We start from the raw sequence: 17120 nt of genomic DNA, 5'->3' as shown, positions 1-17120 counted from the left end.
TGTTAAGTCAGCTACACACTTTTATGCCTTTCTGTCACATCTACTGTAGTTAAATTTGCTGTTTTACCTCAGAAGGAATCCCTGCACATGGGTAGGCACTTTTAATTACATTTTTACCATGTTTAGAGACTAAAATCATATTTAAAACTTGCCCTGTTTAAGCCTGTTGGGTGCTTACTCAGATAACACTGTGTAGGCAGCACCGATTGGTTAGTTTTTCTTGTTACTGACACCACTCCAAATTTACAAACAACATAACTATGTGTTGAAATTGACCGGAATTCTCCTTTAATTGGTGGACCGACTGACCGTTTGACCGACGACTGCTTGACCATTGGTCCTGTAGCGCTTATACAAAAACGCCCATTATGAGTTTTTGAGTGTATGGAAATGATCAAACTTTCAAAAGTGTCAACGTTTTGGCTTTCACCTAAACATGTCTTCAAATTAGGTCATAGTAAGCATCCTCTAACTTGTACCACTATTAGGTCAAAACAAACCTTACTGTACAAAGCCCACATACTAATAGTCACACTACATCTCTACAGCTCTGCATACAGAATCCGGGGAGCTACTTGGGATTCAATGTTTGGCTCAGGGACACGTGGGCAACCACTCTACCTCTTAGCCACAGCCATTGTTGTAAATATATTGAGGGCCCGACCCATATGTCATCATAACTGATGTTAGCTTATCACAGATACATTTTACTGGGGTATATGATACTTAAGGCAAATCTTCAAGGTCAAAAACAGGGTAAAAGTATATATTTAGAATATAATTTATTAATATACATATATTACCCATACCCCAAAAAAACTGTAAACACTCTATTCCAAATTTAGTGACCATAACATTTCAATAACATTGAGTGTTTGCCATTGTTGCTTTTTTACGTTTTGTTGCAGACAAAAGGGCTTATTGGAGTCAATGGAAATGCTAAATGAGTATAGGCCATTACATTCAGACAACAGAAAAAGGTAAAAGTTGCTGTTGTGATTTGTTTGCCTTCCTGTTTGCTGGGAGATTTGGACTGGGAAATAGTTCAAACAAATCGGTAAGCTTTGTGCCAATGATGTGCACTTTGTCAAGGTTGTGTGACGGCCCCCCCAGGTGCCGTCCCATCTGTGGTAACAAAGTCCCCTGAAAACAAACAGATACTGTATTGGCTGATATTTTGTTAGCAGACTTGTGACTCTCCCATACTGACAATGGTATCGACCTAAAGAAGAAATCTAGTCTGGTACATTCAGAGCAATAGTAGTAGTTTGGAGGTTAGGGATGAGGGCAGCTCATCTGTATGCAAAGCAACGTTACAGCACTCAACTCCCTGCCTAGTCCATTACTTTCCAAGCATCTTGTGAATGAAAACTAGTTTCTCTCCCCATCAGACGATGGTGTGTGAAGTCATACTGCCCATTACATCTACTAACGGGAAAAAGCTCCAAAGCCCATACTACAAAGGTCTACGGCTGATATGGGGCCATCAATAATTAATTAGAAACATTTAAAGTTGCCCCCTTGTTGAGTCATCTCTTAATCGCAAATAAGTAATTAGAGGGGTTTTCCCCCATGTAATTACAGCCTGAAGTCTGTGCTTCAGCTTCATTACCATTTGAACATGTACAGTAAATTCCATGAACTGTGAAAAGGGGGTGCTCCACACTCCAGTGGCTCAGGCTCACGTTTGCTACTAGCGTTCTGGCAACAACCAGAAAAATAAAGCCTGGGGGAAATGAAAGAGGGGGAGCAGTACAGTCTTTTTACGGGCAGAGAACATGTTTCCCTGATCTGACGGAGGATGAGTAAAATAGATATTGGCAAGGGGTAAACGACATCCTACATCTGGAGAGGATTATGGTGCGTTCCAATTGTACTCGGAAGTAGAACATTTCAGAGCTCTAAGTCGGAGTCAGTGTACCCTGCAAGTAAACTTTGAAATACAACATGGCTGCCCTGTGCATCAACAGCAATGAAAGTTGTCGTAATACACAAATTATTAGCACTCTGTCTTTGTTGAATCTGATTAAATCAGTTGTACACACAGTACCGTCCAATTTATCTGTGGACATGTTACGCTAATGTGTTGTTATCAACTGGTATAACAATGGCTAACCTAGGTAGAGCAGTAACTTTTTTTTGGGGGGGGGGAGACAACAGAGGAAAGACATGCACAAAATCGTCACAGGTCGGATTCAAACCCTGGACTTCTGCATCGAGGCATAAACTTCACAATTATATGTGCGCCCGCTCTAACCACTGTCCAACCCGGCCACATCAGACCTGTTTTAATGGTATGTGGTCAAATTGGCTTTGACATCATTCATAGCTCCGGCTTCTGAGGTAAATGGAGCGCACTATGAAGCCCTTTTTACATGTACATGGTTATGTTGACAAACAGACATTTCCCTTGATTTGTGCCCTTTGTGTACACACAAACGGAGAATTCGCCTCTGAAAATGAGTCTTTTTGAAAACGAGCCTTTCTAAAAACTCCAGCCTGAGTGGAGATTTTTGAAATCTTCGTTTGCACGTAAACTGAGACAAACGGAGGTTTTAGGCAGATGAGGGAGAGAAGAGAGAGGAAGTGATTTGTTGCTGTTGTTGCTATTGTCTGGATTCGGATTGGCAACACTGCCACCTACAGGTTTGGCATGCTCTCAATGGCATTGACTGCATACAAACACAGGTACATGTAAATTAACACTTTTCTGAAAACTGACAGCTGTTCACAATTTTATTTTTGAAACCAGAGAGGTTGAAATGTCCATTTATTAAAAATGGTCTGAGTGTGTAATGAGAAGGTTACAGTATGATTGTGGATTGTAGATTTTTGTACATGATTAAGGCTACATTCACATTGCTACGTTTTGGATGAAAAATAAATATTTTCTGCTCTTATTCGTCCTGCTTTGGCGTTTCAGAGCCCCTAAACCGGACACATTTGAAAAAACTTTTGACTAAAAAACTCTGCTTAAAAAAACAAAACCTAGCAACGTAAATGTAGCCTAAGTCTATGATGAGAAGGTTGCCATTTAGTTTGGGATTTTTTTTATGCATGCTCAACAAGGTCTCCTACCTCATACTGCGTGAGGAGACCGTTGGGCTCTACGGGCTCCTCCCACTTGAGGAAGATCATGTCATCAAGCGGGGTGAAGGTCAGGGACTCTGGAGCGATGCCGCCAGGAACTACAGCAGGAGAGAAAAACAACATTCTCTGAAACAAACACTTGGGTCTCAAGTTAATGGACTCCTGTGTAGGCATACCAGGGGGTAAAAACACCTTTGACAGAGTGAAAAAGGAACAGGGCCAGGGAAGGATGGAGGAGGGTGAATAAAGAGGGGATAGAGACAGTGAAGAAGGGAGGTGATGAAAAGAAACGTAGGACCGGCTTGCTCACAGCCCTCAGGATGAATTGAGATTCTGGCTTCTACTGTCTGATAACAGAGCACCGTGTCTTGGAGGATGACAGTCGATTTTTCTTCTTTAGCACCTTTACTGACAGAGAAACAGCAAAGTAATCCAACCTGTGAACTGGCAGAGTAAGAGTCTGCGCTTTTTCCTGCTTAATGAGATGCGTCTCCCTAAAGGACCTCACCCACTTTTTGGGTGGGAAGTGCTGGACAGTTTACTAATTCCTTAGGATAAATAACCGTTCACAGTGGGTCTGGTGCTCTGTGGTTACCACTCAGTGATTACAGCCTTTTAGCTTTACAATGTCACATAATGAGAATTAAGAGAGCTCTCAGGCTGGGAAAAAATAAAAGGTTACTAATTCTGATAGTTTTGTGCAGGGAAGTGATAAAACCTGAAAGGATTCCAGAATAAACCTGGCTACAAACCATTTCTAGTGAATCATATTTACATTTTTAAAATATAGAGACATTTAGGAAGATACAGGAAATGAAAGCTCAAGCAAGATAACACCATAAATAAAGCGTGACGGTCTAATACAGTGTGCAAAAATACCTGCACTACTTTTTAGTTAAAGAAGCAAAATTATGCAATTCCATACCCACTCTTGTAAAGAAGCAGCATGATGTAATATGTTATATCAAAGTTACATTTTAGATTTAAAAAGTCATTTTCTGGTTATTAGCTACAACTTAGTCCTAATTTCAATAGTTGAGGCCATATTAGATACATAATATCAATGTTTGCAATTGTATTCGTCAAGTGACAAAAAATATACTAGTCAACCATCCCTGATTATCATATCCAGATTAGTCTTAATCATTTTTCAGTGTTTAACTCGTTATTAATAATACTTAAAAGGACTCGCCAATTTTTTTAGACTTCAGCTTATTCACCGTATCCCCAGAGTTAGATAAGTCATCTCCATCTCTGTGCATTTTGGCAACACAACTTAAGCGTGGCGTTGCAACGTAATACATCCGTGATTGAAGCTCCACGCCCCTGACCGCCAGCTTTTGGACAAATCTGTCACGTGGGTCTGGCTGGTAGGCAAAACATGCTAGAAGAACATCCAGCTGTATCCATGAAACACTGACAGGCAAATCTGCTTCCTTGAAGAAGCAGAGACACATATAGGCAAAGTGCTACACCAGTGTTTGATTGTTGAGCCCATAGGAAACTGGCAGGTGGAACTGTCACCGGCTGCGGCTCAATTACTGTAGTTGTGACGGTGATGGCGGCTCTCCTTGTGACAGGGGGATATGGGTCTGTCAGTCTGTCAGACTGGCATTCAGTAGCTCAAAAGCAAAACTTTCCATTGGTGCTAACATTCACAATATCAAGTAAAAAAGGAGGGGGAAAAAAGCCTCTTTTTTTGACACGTGTTTTAACTTGTCACTTTCTAACTACTCAAATCTAACGAGTGAAAAATACCATGCTGTACGTTATTCCATTTATGCAAATTCATTTCATTTCCTCCTGCCTACAAGACAGCAATGTGTAGGTGGAGATAATTAAGTCAGTTTTTTTCATTTCTCCTGCACTGCATGGCACTTTTGAATCTTGCTGTTGAATTGACTGTAAAACCATTCTAATGCATTTGGAAGACGCAATAGAAAGACAAATGCTGCCAATTTCCTATCATAGCCACCAGTCCCTCCCACTCACTCCGCTGGTTCAAAAATCTCACTGAGTGGCATTCAATTACATCGAAAAAGTCTTGCTTATTCTTCAGAACAATTGTTTGACCTTCTGTACTTCCACTCTGGGAATTTGCATGAGAATGTGCCTAACTCTGCTGATGTACACAGGAAAATATTAATACAGAGATAAGCAAAATCATTTTGCCATTTTGCTTCCGGCCGTGGCCCGAGTTGATTAATGTTCCACTGTTCTCCATTTATAAGGCTGATCTTCCATTTAGTTACGCTGATCCAGCTTATTTTGTGAGTCAATATTTGTGTGTTGTTTTTTTTTTGCTGGCACTGGATGACTAAAGGCATGGATGTGTGTAAGCAATGCACAATAATTATCTGAGTGTGACGGAGCATGCAAAGAAAACTAGAAGAAACAAGAGGTTCCAAAGCCAGAGCTAAGAAACGATGACTTTAAAGAGCTTGTGTGAGGACTGTGCATACATAACATAACTTCCTGCTCTCCATAATGATGCTGCAGAAGATTTGCACAGATTAACTAATACATTTATTTTAGCATCTTTTGTCTACCCACTGGGTCACATAAAACGGCCTACTCACTGTCTTCCTCAGTCTGGAAGGTAACTTCTCTGCTCTCCTTCTTGCCTTCGGGGTTGGCCAGCGCCAGCCGGACGTGGACCGAGCGGAAGGGCGGCAGGTCTCTCAAGGTGAAGTGAGAGGTGTTGCGATCCACGGACAGGCACTCTCTGATGGTTGCATTGCTCCCTCCGCTGCCCCCTGTTGGCATGGAGTAGCGGTAGCACAGGGACAAGGAGTAGGTGTGACAGCGGGTGAGGTTGTAGCCCAGCGGCTCCCACTGAAGGCCCAGCTGCCGGGGCTGGATCTCTACAGCTGTCAGACCTCGCAAGGCACGCATGGGCTCTGAAAAGGCACAGGAAGCAGAAATGACATCAAGAAAGTGCCAACCTTGAGCACCTTATGTTTACCCGCTTTTGCAGAGGAAACCAAAGGGGCAACAGAAGAAAACGTGTTAAACAGTGTAAAGGAAGAAGCTCCCTAACAGAAATCAATGCTCAAAACCAGAAAATCCTTTGGACATATCGGGTAAACCTATGAGATTGCAAGTAGAAAATGCAAATGGTTTTACTGAGGGGAGGGATATTAGAGTCAAAAACTGTTTTTGTGACTCAGCCGAGAAACATGAAAGTTATCCTGCGATTCAGGCCACGATTCGGGAAAAAAATAATAATCACGATTTTTTTTTTAAGCTTAGAATTGATATCACAATTCTCCGTCACAATTTTTTTCTCATGAAGTGCAATGAATCTTGACAAATGAACCATGACAAAACAAAACAAATTGGCAGTACAAAAACAAATGTCCTTTGGCACGTATAGGACACACATGCACATATCGACAAGCCTGTAAACATAGAGGCTTCAATGAAGAGAAGGGAAAGCATTGCAGCGCTTTAAAACCTATTTTATACAGTCTATGTTTAAAATACTACTACACGTTGGTCCTCGACCAAGCTTGCTGTCATTGGGAAGGAGTTGCTAGGAACCAAAGCCTATTGAGGTGGTGCCTCTTGAATGCTTCCTTGTGGAACTGTTCTTGAAGTGCCCATTTGGATGGAGAACCAAATGCAGACCCAGAGCATGCTGGAGTAACACCCCATCCAGCCTGGGACCATCTTTGGATCCCCCCGCAGGATGTGACTAGGAAGACAGAGGTCTGACTACTTTGGTACCACTGGACATTTACTGAAAAGAAAATGAATGGATGGGAAAATACAATCGGTTTATTGTGAGTCAGAAGGGATTAAATGCTGTTCTCTGTTGCAGCACAAGTTGAGATGTATGGTGAGATGTATGCTGCAAAGACAAGAATATTTTTACCTAAAGCTCTTACCCAGTACAGCATGAAAGAGAAATACCGATGGGGAAAAGGAGAAAGCAACAGTTGCAGCTGACTTTACAATCGAGGTTACAGAGGGGTGAATCAATGAAAAACTAAAACTGCCTGAAGAAAATATTTCACATTCCCATCCCTTCTTACGCGAATAAGGTTCAGTAGGAGACCAGTGCACGGCCTCGGCAGAGAATCAATGTGAAGCCTAATTACTGCTGGCATGTTGAAGCTGTGATTGCGGATGTCCGTGTCCCTGTCATGCACAGTTCCAACACACGGCGGGCTATGTCTGTCCTGTAGCCTGGCCCGGATCTTCAAGTGCACTGCTGAGAGATCAGATAAACTAAGAGGAGGGCAATGCCTTCAGCCTGGCACAGGCCGGCAGTGCAGAGCTGCAGACTGCTGTGGGCCAAGAGGAGAGGGCTACTAGCTCCAGCCCTGCTGCTACACTAAACATAGATCAGAAGCTGCTGCGTGAAGGAATGAAGCAAACAATGTCACGGAGGAGACATCAGTTCTGAGGGGACAGAGAGACGAGACGGGGGAAGGGAATGCCCTCAGAATCCTCGCTGACTTGAAAGCTGTCTGCTCTTCCCCTGAAGCGTGGAAGAAAGTAGTGCTGGGCAATATGGATAAAATCAATTATCACGATATTTTGACCATTTTTGACAAGTAGTGCTATATAAAATATCTTTACAGTTAGATTTTTGATAAATAATCATCACTAATGTGGATATAATGACTAAGTGGGTAAAGGCAAATAATGGAAGAGCTACAACAGTCTGGTAAGTTCAAAAAATGACATCACTTTACTGTAATGCAGCCTTTAAAACCAAGAAAAGTCTAAACTTGAGCCATATTACGATATCCAAAATCTAAGATGATATATAGTCTCACATGACAATATCAATATAATATTAATACATTGCCCAGCCCTAGAAGAGAGTGTCTTCACAACTGATACAAGCCAAGACCTTCCCATGGAATAGTATCAATCAATCATACTGGAAAAATCATACCGGTCATGTCAAAGGTGCATTAGAAGAACTGGCTTGATGTCACATGTTTTTAACAATATCAGCTCTGTATAGCAGACTAATCCTGTTTTAACATTGTCTGCCACCAGTGGCCCGCTGACTGATTGTTCAGTGTCTGCTCAAGATGCCATTACTCATCATTACTGCAGCACTGCAGAAGGCTCTGTCTGTCCTGGGCTCTCCACCCGCCGGTCCTCCAGCAGTCCTACACCAAACTGACATTCAGCTTGATTAGCCTAATCAGAGGGATTAGCCAGAGGCAGAAGGAGTGAAGGAGGGAAAGGGAGGCCGGACAAGAGATGAGCGGGGGAAGCGGAAGAGATGAATGGGGGAAGAGTCCCTATGGGTCTGCCCATTTCATCTCATGCTCCTCATCTTTAACAGCTGCCTCAGTGGGCTGCTACTGAGGCCTGTCCCTCCTGCCAGGAGCTATGTTGGAATTATGATGGACTATCAGTGTACACCCTGTTACTTACCACTGAACCCACATGGGGTTTCCACTACTGGCATACATATATTCAAGGAGTTTCTGCAGGTATCAAATTCCAAAAATTGAACCTGTAATCTTGATTTTCTACATATGTTTGTGAAAGTTTAATCTAATTACCTGAAATGGTTTTCAAAGAAGAGTGGAGATTGGCAGAAAGATTACAACTTTTAATAGTTTATAACCTGCTTACTGCTATATGTGTCCGCCGTGAACTGTTGTCGACAACAACAAGCAGAACAGAATCTTTAAAGAGGCCCTATTGTACGTATTAGTGTGTTATCTAGTATTTGTGTACTTAGTAGATGTACGAAGAAAAAATAAAAAATAAAACAAACATTTCCATTAAAAATTGAACTTTCTGTCCCGTCCCCATTCTGGTTTATAATTCTTCAATTAGTGATGTCACTGATTGAGAAAGCCAGCCCAGTTTTTAATATACGCTGCCCATAGGTGCTGCCTGAGCAAGCACAGCCCGCCTAGTGGCTTGCTTGAATTTGGTTGACTAATCACAACAGAGTGGGCCAGCTGACCAATCAGAGGGCTTTGCTACATCAGAGCATGTAAACTTATTCTAGTAAACCCCAAGTGTACACATATTTCACTGAAAAGAAGTATAATTGGGCTTCCTTAACCTGAAAGTAACAATATACTTTGGAATGTAGGAGTGCACATGCACATGCAATGACGAAAGAGATGTATCTCGCAAACCCTCTAAACTGACATTGTGCATCTGTTTGATAAATACAGCACTTGTGTTTAGGGGTAAATACGTCAAGTGTGACAAACCAGGACATAAAATGCAGTAAATCTGTCCCACTATGTTTTGTGTCTCCGTTATCTCGACAGAAGTAGTCACTTAAATGGGGAGAAAACCACACACTTTTGTGTCCTCGAAGCCATTCATTGCGTTGCACTTGGTGGTATACATGAAAAGATCTGGACACTAAAGATATTGAGGCGTTGAGATGAATGGGCTGAAAGAAATACAAATAATACTACACTACCAATTTTCTTACAAACTAAAATTTAGGCCACTAAAACATATGTGAAAGATGCCAATGTTACATCAAAACGTGATTAAGAGACAGGAATGAGTGAATGCTAAAAGATAAATGAATGGCACATTAGCATTCATGCCAAGAGGCTTATTTGTAGCCAGGGGCACTTCACCAGAAATCAATCTTTTTCTCAGCTCACCACTTCTGATTTAAACAAACGTTTTCCTACATGTTAACCAGTGTTAGAACATGGTTTGACTAACCTGTATTACGAACTCTTCAGGAGACAGGGGCGCTCAAAGTTTACTCATATTGGACAAGCACGCAACACACAGATATCTTCTTCAGCGGCCACAACATGAAAACTACAGGAGATGTAAAGAGCTGTCGACCCTATAGCAAGAGTTATTAATTCATTATTAAAAAATGAAGAAAAAACAAATCTGAGTTCAAATTTAGATTTGGGGACAAGAAATCTCCTAATTTGCCTATTTATTGATTTATTTTGGCCAAAAATATTACAATTTTAAATAAACCTTGTTTGTTCGCTTTCCCATCATCAGAAAACTACACTGTATTGTTTACTTTTGAAAAAGCTATGTTTCTTTAAAAGAGGTAGTTGTGTAATATGGGTTACCTTTGAGGGTCGGTCTCCAAAGTAGTTGGGTCGTTCTGGTTGTTTAAACCTAACTCTCTCTCATATACTGTATGTTAACATGTAGATAAATAATTGTTTAAATCGAAAGGGGTGAGGTCAGGAAGTGATTGATTTCGGACTGAATGCCCCGCCACACAGAAAGCATGACCACTGGGGAAAAAAAGCAGAAGAGCACATCATTGCTCTAGATGGCCACCCTCAACAATGGCCCATGGGATCGAAATCCTCTGCACCAGTAAGTATGAAATATCACACTCAAAGACCCTCCAAAAAAGAGGAGTCACTGTGCTAAAAGAAATTGCTCTCTGTGACACATTCAGTAGACAAATTCATCCAGAGTTTTGTGTCAAAGGGCCTCGGCTATACGCTGCCTTCCTCCCGGGGGTAACGCTTCACATAAGAGCAATGGGAGTTGACAGGAGGTGGGCGAGACGAAGACACTGACGAGAGTGGATGGAAGTGTGTGGCAGATGACAGGGGCGTCATGCTGTCTACTTGACAGAGCGGCGGGGTGTCTTTTTCAACCGGATGAGCAGCACTGCGGCTAAAACCCAGACAAGAGATGGCGAGGGGAGCCCGTCTTCTGCTGCAAGACACCAGAACCTCAACACAACACCGACTCTTGAGCAAAAGATTCTTTCGCAGCTGAGTTCAGACCAGTCATTAACCCAAGGGTGTGGTGCTTCAACCCATGTCTTGCAATCACGTAAATGACTGTAGATAAAAGCAGGTCTCGGTTGAAATAAACAAAAAGCAGGAACCTTCCATGCTGCAAAGACAACGAACACACCTGTTGTTCTCAGCGGCTGCAGGCAAACAACAAGTTCTAAAGTGGTTTGTCAAAGAGTTTGAAGCGGCTCCCAGCTGCAGCTCACAACTCTGGCAAATCTCAGAGCGTTAGAGCAGAAACACACTCTAAAAACAGTGGGGTTTTTTGGATCCATGAACTGCAAGAGTAACCAGATGGTCTTCTGTTTGTTGTTTTGTACTGATATTTTGAGACCTCAGTTTGCAACAATCCGTACACTAGTGTTGCTATAGCAATGCATCAAAAGCCACGTGTCCAATTACACTTTAGATTTAGGAGAAACTAAGAAGACACTAAGAAACCTCCTAGTGCTAGATAAATATGAGTACACCGCATTTCTGAGTGGTCAATCACAGCATTCTGCGGTGGGTGAAATCTGTCATCCATGGAACCATGCCGCAAGCAAAACATGTATTCATGGTTCAAAATGCCGAATGCTAATACTTATGGGTTTTGTCACTACTGTTGTTATTCTTTTTCTTATTCCGAGCCGGGATGAAACACTGATACAGTTCCCTAAAGGCTTTTGGGTGATGCAAATGTTGCCATGGACTCAGAGAGTTGTATATTTTGGCATATGTTTACCATTTAAACTCACGCAGCACAAGCTATTAACAGTTCCTAGTTGCACTGTAACCAATGCTTAATCTGACCTAAAGCTATATTTAGCATGACAAAAATGTGTTTTGTTATTGGGTTCGCGAACGTCAGTACACGTTAGCTTATCTATGTTGCCAGATCTTGCGAGAGTTTGGTCCTGAGACAGAATTGGGTCTCGAACAAAGGTAATTTTTTCCTGAATTGTTTGTCTGAAAAATGCCATTTTTTTGTCAGAGTGTTCATGAGATATGTGGTTTGACAATGGTCCAATATTTACTTTGGTGACTATGTGCGAAGGAATAGGTCATAATCTGTTTTCCTCTTCACTTCTTCCATTGGAATCAATACACTCAGAACCTGCCACTTGTCTCCTAAATAATGAAACCATGTAGTAAAACCATGTGACACAGATACAGGAAATGACTTCTCTGATCTGACTCACCTGCACACTTTGTCCTGCTGGTCAGAGGGGGCCCCGGTGCTCCTGTACCCCCGTCCCCGGGCCGGGTGAGCAGGACACTGATGCGGTACTCTGTGTCTGGCTCCAGATGCCAAATCTTATAGGTAAGTGAGCCCACACCGTGAGTCTCCGTCCACGTGGACTGGCTTGCCCGGTACTGGATTTCCCGGCGAATAACGGGCCCATCCCCCACGATGGAGTTAGTGTTGAGCTGGATGATCAGATAGGTGGGGCCTGCCCGCAGGAGCTGAGGGGGGGCAATTGGTGTTGGGGGCACTGCAACAAAAGAATGCCTTGTCATGATGCCAAATATCTACATTCATAAGCCTTTTAGAATAAAGTTCTTGATATTTTTTGAGAGTGATATACTTGGAAATAACAGGAAGATGGAAGAAATACGGCCTTGAAAACACTGATGAAAGACAATTAAAAAAAACATTTTCTCCAAAAAAGAGCAAAGTCATGCCAGCAAAGGAAAAGTCAAGGATTTCTGTCATTGATTTTCTCTTCTTTTGATTTACAGTTTCAATAACATTATTTCTGCTCTGTTAGAGCATTGAGTCATTAAAATCTTTTAATCACATCAGGACTATGAGAGTGAGAGACACAGAGAGAGATAGAGAGACTCTTGAATGTAGTCAATTCTTAATTTTCCCTCTAATGATGGCGAATAAGAGCTTATTTGCATGAATAATTGCATTACTAATTCTGTCTTCTCTTCACATAAAAAACCCATATATGAGGGGTAATATGACCCTTATCTACCCAGCGAACTTCCTATGAATTTCTTATCCTCACATGATGTAGTGTGTGTGTGTGTGTGTGTGTGTGTGTGTGTGTGTGTGTGTGTGTGTGTGTGTGTGTGTGTGTGAGCGAAGGGAGGGTTTTGTGATAAATTACCTACGGTGAGGGTATTTACAATATTACAACAAGGGACATTGGGAATGCGTGTTGGTTAACTTAAAGGGGTGTAGTGGTGTAGTATTTTTGAAACATGTTTGTTAGCTTTGGAAGAAAGAGTTTAATCTAGTCTGTGTGTCAGCTTAAAGCATGAGCTGGAGTCAGGGCATGGTTAGCCTAGCTTAGCATAATGACTGGAAGCAGGGGGAGGGAGCTACCAGAACGAGCTGGTTCTGTCCAAAGAAAATACCCCTACCGATAGCTCAGAGTTAACTGACTGTGGGTTGTGTCCTATATGTTTTACACCTGTACAGAAAGAGAAATACAAAAATTAGAGTTTTTTTAGGGGTTAGGGTTACATGATAGACCTATTCCTTGATGAAAAACAGTTTGAAGGTGTTGGTAGGCATTTTTTCTTTTTCATGTTGGACAGGGACAGGCTATCGGTTTCCCCTATCTCTATTAATGCTAAGCTATAGTCTTAATGCTAAGCTAGGCTAACCAAATCCTGACTGCGACACTGTACTTAATGCTTCGATGTCTAGTATGATGATAAGTATCGATCTTCTCATTTAACTCTTAAAATAAAAAGAAACAAGCTTTTTCCCAAGATGTTGAACTATTCCATTAACTCTACCTAGACTGTATAGACAGATATATAGATATATATATATATATATATATATATATATATATATATATATAGATAGATAGATAGATAGATAGATAGATAGATAGATAGATAGATAGATAGATAGATAGATAGATAGATATTTTACGTCATTGCAGATATTTACTAAACTAAATTTGGTTGGAGCAAACCAGTTTGCAGCATTAAAATACAACATGAAATATAAAAATGTGTGGTAAACTCAGCGTTGGGTAGTAACACATCACTGAGTAAAGTGATGTGATCACTTTTTTTGGTAATGATTGTAAGGAGATTACAATATGAAATTCAGGTAATTATATAAGTCCCTAATCCCATTAACTCCTGGTTACTTTGTCAATCTGGAGTGTTGGCCGGTTGGATAGAGGAGGAGGAATACACCTTCTTCTAACTCTTGCCCAACGCTGCTTAAATTAGTCACATGTTGCTAAATCTAGATTACCTCTGACAATGAGCTCTCCAAAATTGGAGACGGCGGCGCCCCTGGGCGAGAGGGTGATGCAGCGGTAGAGGTCCTGCTCCCCACGCTGCGCCTCCACCTGGAAAGTCGCCATCAGCCGCTTATGACTCAACCGAGACAGCAAGGACGTGTCCAGCACCACGCTGTTCCTCCGCTGACACACACAGAGAGAGAAAATGCAAGCAATGAGCAAACAGACCACACACACGTTTACCTGAAGTCTGTTCAAGGGATTACGAACGGGCGGCAGGCTAAGAAGCAGACAGGAAGACAAAGGAGGGTTGAAATTAACTACATGGGACGGCGAGATAAGAAATGTGTGACAAATGTCAGCGGAATAGCGTTTTTCACAGGCGAGTTGTTATTTCCAGCGCAGGGGCTCCTGCTGACAGCTCCTCATCTCTTGCCATGCTAATGTGTCAGCGCTTCAGGCACACGGGCAATTGGCTCAACCTGTGAAACAGGAAATCTGATGCTAACATTTGCAATAAGCTGTTCCAGGTGCGAGCTACAATATATGCGGCTCTCTCACAGAATAAGCAGATTATTATGTAAACTGTCGCCTGCTCTCAGTTTTAAGTGGGTTTGACATCCGCATGTTTGAATTGGTTTATGTGGATAGGGGCGGGGGAATATGAAATGTAGATGTGCAGTGGCCGGCTACTACTGCCTGAAGCTACAGATAATAACTCATTTCAACTTTGGTATCAATTTTATCTGTCTCTTCTTGTATAAAATCTGTTTGTGCTACTTCTTTGTTTTCAACAGTCTAAAGTCACTCTTCAGAGTACAGCATGCACATTTTAGATTTTTAGATCAGCCACATAAAAAGTTGTATCCAACAATTAGGTCCACAGGCAGGCTTTTTAAAGCAAATGAAAGCTCCTGTGAGCCAAGTCTGCAGTCACTCCTGCCTGGGAGCGAGCACCGCGTCATATCATGATTAAGAGTTGGTGCAATAACTAATTTAGATGTGGACGGGTTGATGTTAGGGATGTAAATAGCATCTAAGACAGCAGTCGGCAGTTTGGCCTGGCAGACAGCGGATAAAATATGATGTTAATTGATGAAGAAACATTATGCTCACAGTTTGGTTGGACTACCTTAATAGAAAAAAAAGAGTGGAGGAGAGGAGCTCGAGTTTGGGCAGGAGAGGACATCCACAACCCCGCCAAGATCAAAGAGAAAGCAGCAATTATCACACTCAGTTTTGATGATCAAACGGGCCCTGAACAACAAATGGGGGAACAGAAGGCAGTAATGGTTTCTGATAGATCTCTAGTTTCTGCTGTTGCCAGGTTTTTTTTCTCTTAATGAGAAAAGTAGGGAGTAAGCAAGCAAAATCCATTCCCAGATGTAAGTCGAGCGCAGATTTGAGTCACGCATGTGTCACTTTGCGACAAGTACCCTACAAGATGCTAACAAGAGACTTCTGTAATGTCAATACAGTAAAAATGGACCTACTTAACCAAGTTGGTTTACTGCAGGCTACAAGTTAGCAATCAAACACAACAAAGGCTGTCAGTTGAATGGTGTTTTGAGCTAACGTTAGCAATCAAACAACATAGATAGCTAAAATGATAGCTTTTAAAATGATTCTGTTAATCTTCTGTTAATGTTTGTAATGAGAAAGGTTTATTATTTCATGAATTTCACAAAGTTCAGTATGACATGTTATGGCGTAAACCATTTAAATCTGAGCATGCGCGACTCAAATTTGCACTTGACTCACATCGGGGAGTTAGAGTGAGTATTGACTTGCAGAGGAAGTTCAGAGCAGCATACCGTCCAATTACAAAAGACAAGCCCTGTATTGTTTGTTTGCATCTTTCTGTGTGTGTGTGTGTGTGTGTGTGTGTGTGTGTGTGTGTGTGTGTGTGTGTGTGTGTGTGTTTTGTGAGCGTAGCTCCGTCAACAAAGTTGCAAACTCTTATAAATGTCTCTTCCACATGCTGATCATCTTCAAAGGCTTTAATTCAGAGACGTGACAGAGGGAGGGGGCGGGTGAAATAAGAAATCGGGTGGAAACACAAGGGATGGATCACCAAGTAGACTGAGATCTCATTTGCAAAGCGCCTTCTCCCTGCTGCAGTCATTTCAAAAGCACTTAGATGTGAAGGCTTCAAGGCCAGAGGAAGAGTGCAGGCATTCAGGGATGGATTTTTGAAGACTAATATTAGCTCATATTCAAACCAGGAAAATTGAACCTATTTTCAGTTGATGCGTGAGAAAAATGACTTTAGGGGCTTTAGTAAACTAAATGCTACCACAATCAAAATGCTACAAAAGCAGAGGCGCAAACTTAATAATCTTCCGAAGCCTCCAATGACTCATTTCCCTGCAACAACACAACCATTAAAAGACAAACTCAGGGTCACAAACATTATTTAACATGATCAAATTACACTACTATATCTGGTATTTTGCAGCCACTTGATAATAATGATAATAGCTTCCATTTTCTTTACTATAGAACTCCTGTACTACTATGCAATTCATCATAAGGTGACTACAGCTCTTTGTCCCAGTACAAATCATTTTGTGATATTAATAGACTTATTGTTAAACTTCCAATGACTTTGGGACTAGTGGAAAGCGGATTTGAAAAAAAGAACTTGCAATACTTTACGTGGGTCTAGTTTCCTAAATCCTCCACGCCATGCCAACAGATATTGTAAGACATGTCACTCCAATAATTATATCAGACCTGGCAAAAATTCCCTCAAAGTGTCCAGACCGGTTTCCATCCAAATGTAGCACACATTTTATCAGAATCCGTCAGATGTCCCTTATTTTCAGCCGCATGTTCCTCACATTGCCCTATTTTTTCATTCTAAACTACGGTTTAGCTAATTACAATGGTTAACTGCTCCTCAGATCTCTGCAGGGTAAATCCAGACAGCTAGCTAGACTATCTGTCCAATCTGAGTTCTCTGTTGCACGTCTAAAACAACTTGTATGTATATTCAAAAGTTGTTTTAGACGTGCAACAGAAAACTCAGATTGGAGTTCGGAGACATGTTCAACTCAATTCAATTCAATTTTATTTATAGTATCAA

The 17120-nt window shown here is 41.6% G+C and overlaps 1 protein-coding gene and 1 long non-coding RNA gene across 12 annotated transcripts in view; one reads left to right on the top strand and one right to left on the bottom strand.

Moving 5' to 3' along the window:
- LOC117956659 (receptor-type tyrosine-protein phosphatase U-like) overlaps positions 1 to 17120 on the bottom strand; it is a 203807-nt gene that overhangs the window by 65159 nt on the left and 121528 nt on the right. For all 11 annotated transcript variants that reach the window (XM_034891839.1, XM_034891841.1, XM_034891840.1 and 8 more), the window contains 4 exons: positions 14044 to 14215; positions 12014 to 12307; positions 5670 to 5990; positions 3079 to 3188 (listed from right to left, as the gene is read on the bottom strand). In XM_034891839.1, the coding sequence (XP_034747730.1) occupies positions 3079 to 3188; positions 5670 to 5990; positions 12014 to 12307; positions 14044 to 14215 (897 nt within the window). The remainder of the gene's footprint in view (positions 1 to 3078; positions 3189 to 5669; positions 5991 to 12013; positions 12308 to 14043; positions 14216 to 17120) is intronic.
- On the top strand, positions 2386 to 9075 carry LOC117956662. The gene is made up of 3 exons (XR_004659332.1): positions 2386 to 2532; positions 5905 to 5907; positions 9063 to 9075. It is a non-coding gene; the product is annotated as an uncharacterized LOC117956662 (long non-coding RNA).

The sequence above is a fragment of the Etheostoma cragini genome, chromosome 14 (genome assembly GCF_013103735.1).
Source record: "Etheostoma cragini isolate CJK2018 chromosome 14, CSU_Ecrag_1.0, whole genome shotgun sequence".
NCBI lineage: Eukaryota > Metazoa > Chordata > Actinopteri > Perciformes > Percidae > Etheostoma > Etheostoma cragini.
The sequence above is the reverse complement of the archived record's forward strand: the minus strand, read 5'-3'. Positions and strand labels throughout refer to the sequence as shown.